The sequence below is a fragment of the Cynoglossus semilaevis genome, chromosome 3 (genome assembly GCF_000523025.1).
Source record: "Cynoglossus semilaevis isolate Cse_v1.0 chromosome 3, Cse_v1.0, whole genome shotgun sequence".
In the NCBI taxonomy this organism is placed as follows: domain Eukaryota; kingdom Metazoa; phylum Chordata; class Actinopteri; order Pleuronectiformes; family Cynoglossidae; genus Cynoglossus; species Cynoglossus semilaevis.
In genome coordinates this window covers 7,731,089-7,734,375 of record NC_024309.1, presented here as the reverse complement: position 1 = coordinate 7,734,375, position 3,287 = coordinate 7,731,089, and the positions used below count along the sequence as shown (strand labels likewise).

Sequence of the window (3,287 nt, the reverse complement as noted above, 5' to 3'; positions counted from 1 at the left end):
GGCTGAATTAATTAAAAAAAGAAAGTATAAATCAGTCTTTCTCTTTCTTTAGCCACTCAGGACGATGGCGAGGAGATGCAGTCACGGTGAATAGCTCCTTCATGTCAAAGAGCATGCTGGGAACTATGAAAGAAGACATTGTTTTGCATGATAGCTATTAAGTGTTTATGCATGTTCATCGACAGAACTTCAACCATTGCCACCATTTTTACCCAGTCAAACTTCAAGCCGGCTCATTTTTCCACCTAAATGACACAAAAACGTTCAACGTTTCTGCCGCCTTGACTCATCATTGAAGGAAAAATCATTTTGAAAAAAAGTTATTTAATTGTTTATTTTTAGTGATTGCAGCTGTTATGGTTTTTTCTTGCAGTGTGAAGCCGTCTCTCATCGAGTACCTGAGCTACAACCTGAACTTCCTGAGCATCCTGGTCGGACCCTGCAGCAACTACAAGGACTACGTAGACTTCATAGAGGGTAGACACATCAGCCAGAGGCTCAAGCAGCATTCTGGGATGTGTAATGGTCACAGCAAGACTCCAGACCTATCTCCTTTGGTGAGTTCTTGAAGGAATTTGAATGCTGCTGCATTCTGTTTCAGGGTCGCAGTGTTTCAGTGTTAAAATACTTATATTTTAGTATTACAGGGGTCAACAACTTACCAGTAATACTAGTTTTTGTTGAAATTGTTTTTGTTTTATGGTGTGTATTGAACAATCTGGAAATTTAAATGCAAATGACAAGGGGCAACATAAATTCTACAGCAGTGTTTCCAGAACTTTTTTTCTGGGGACCTAGAAGAAAAAAGTCACAAACCTTCGCGACTCAAGTCAATAGACATTATTCGTAAATTCCTGGGAAACATGATGCGAGGCGACCCAAAAAAAAACTCTTGCGACCCACCTGAGGGTCACGATCCAGTCTTTGGGAAACAACGATGTAGAGCAGAGGTGTCAAACTAATTTTGATATACAACAAAATGACCCACAAATATCAATAAGTCCTTTTTCTTTTAAGTATAAATTATTTTTTTATGCAAGTAAGTACTTTAAATAAATCTTCATATTTAATGAGATATAATTTTACAAAACATTTCCTGAACATGAAGTGTTTTTGTATCTTTTCATTTTCAAAATTCATCAAGCGGGCCAGATCGAAACACCAAGTGGGCCGTTTTAGGCCCACGAGCCGTATGTTTGACGCCGCCGACGTAGAATATTGTAGGATTAAGTGAATGCAACTGCAGCAGCATCGTATCTGCTCTTTATCAGACCATTTCTCCGATGCTTTCATGCTAATCGCACGTCAATTCCGTCAGCGTGACTGAAGGACCGCCTCTCGACAAACCGAGTTGAGTTGAGCTGTCAGAAAGCTTTCATGCCTGACGCTTGACCTTCACACTGCCTCTCACCGTGCAGCTGTTTCTGTTTCTCCTTTTTTCCTACCGCCGCTTTCTCCCAGTGTGACTCATTTTCCCCGCTGTTCTGTCTGCAGGGGCGTCTTTAACCAGGGCTACCTGTGCTCCAAATGTGGCCTCGGTGCCCATAAAGAATGCCTGGGGCGCTTTGGCTGTTGTGGAAAAACAGGTAACACACCCACTGCTCTCCACACATCTGCACAAGCTCCGACGTTGAAACACTCTCCTGATGTTATCGCTCAGCTCCGTATCAGTCACATTATGTCTGCGGACTGGATTTGATCACATGGACATCGACTCGCAACTGCTTTTTTTTTTTTATATCAGCGCGATCACCGCGACAGAGGACACATAATTGCAAATAAAAACCTGATGTACGAGTGTCTCACGTGACTAATTAGCCCGAGGCAGTGAGATTCGTCTAACAATGATGGATGCCAGTGACATTTTGAAAAGGGATCGGACTGATAGAGCGGTTGCATGTGTCTTTCTTCAACTCCTGCGATCATAACCATTTTGTGTTCAACTAAACACAATTTTCCTGGGAAAATAATCAATTTTACATAATAATTTATGTAACATGGTGTGGTACGCATATATACGTCTTTTTTATTGTCAGTTTTATACAGTATCACATGTATGTTGAAGGAATGATCTAATCCGGAGCGACTAAATTTACAAAGAATTTTTCTCCTGACTGAAAGAAAGAAAGACTGAAAAAAAATGAGGATCGTAAATGAAAATCGCATAAAAACGCATCTTCTTGATAATTTTGCCTGAAAATAAATGATAGGATTAGCTGAATGGCAGTGTTTACATTTCATTTTTATATTCGCATTTTTAGAAGATGAAATTGTACTCAATTATATCATTCTACAGTCAAACGCAGCGCAGTTGCGCAAATGTGTCTTAATGAAGGAATTCTCCGGAACAAAAATACGAAAATGAAAAATACGCCGGCCCCGTTGCGTATCCGTCACCAGGCACCGTGTACCGTAGCCCTGACAGCTCTGAAAGAAATGGAGGGGAAAACTTCTTGGAATGAAACCAGCTTAGCATGTCTTATGTGCTTAAGTAGATGTGTGTGTGTGTGTGTGTGTCTGAGAATGAGAGACACAGAGAGAGAGACAGACAGAGAAAGGTGAGAAATGAAATCCAGACTTTTTGTTTGTAAAACTTCCTCCAGGTACAGTAATGGAAGTGCAGGCTTTTGTTCTCTCGGCTCATCTTTCAAAAGCAACAGTGCAGGGTTTTATTTTGACAGCCTGCACTCACTCCACTCCTAACACTGCACACGGCAAGTTGTGTGTTTTGTTTTTTTTTTGTTTTTTTTTTTTTTTGTTGTAATCCCTCTGGCTATCTGCCAGCTCTATTTGGACACGGCATATGTCACGCCGCTGTCAGGTCGCAGAGGCAAAACAACACCACTGCCAGGCCCGACCGGTCACTGCATGCACCCCTTGTAGTAGTATTGGACCAAACTAGTAGTTCATCTAGGAAAATACTTCAGTACTGCATGTATTTTTAATATACTTTGTGGACTTTGTCTTGGGAGAAAAAAAAAAGAAAAAAACATGCAAAACATGTGTGTGAGGTGTGTGTGTGTGTGTCAGAGATAAGCTGTTGTTTGCCTGTATTTGTCTCTGTTATCAGCTCCCTCCCTGTGTGTGTTTGTGTAACAGGTCAGGGTTCACTGGTGGGAACAACACGCCTGCTGAAGAGTGTGTGCAGCCTTACGCGCACACACACTCACACACATGTGTGCATGCAAGGCGTAATTGTGCGCATCGGTTGTTTTGTCCGTCGGCTCGTGTTTACGTCGTGCAAGTTCGGTGCACGCCGGGGGGGGGGGGGGGGGGGGCGGGGGGGA

At 42.3% G+C, this 3,287-nt stretch overlaps 2 protein-coding genes across 3 annotated transcripts in view; both read left to right on the top strand.

The window, feature by feature from the left end:
- The window catches only part of mkxa (mohawk homeobox a), a 1,121,182-nt gene that overhangs the window by 290,677 nt on the left and 827,218 nt on the right, over positions 1-3,287 (top strand). The window lies entirely within an intron of this gene.
- Positions 1-3,287, top strand: part of vav3 (vav guanine nucleotide exchange factor 3) — a 46,663-nt gene that overhangs the window by 19,871 nt on the left and 23,505 nt on the right. The window contains exon 11 of the mRNA XM_008307726.2: positions 1,495-1,586. Within this exon, the coding sequence (XP_008305948.1) occupies positions 1,495-1,586 (92 nt within the window). The remainder of the gene's footprint in view (positions 1-1,494; positions 1,587-3,287) is intronic.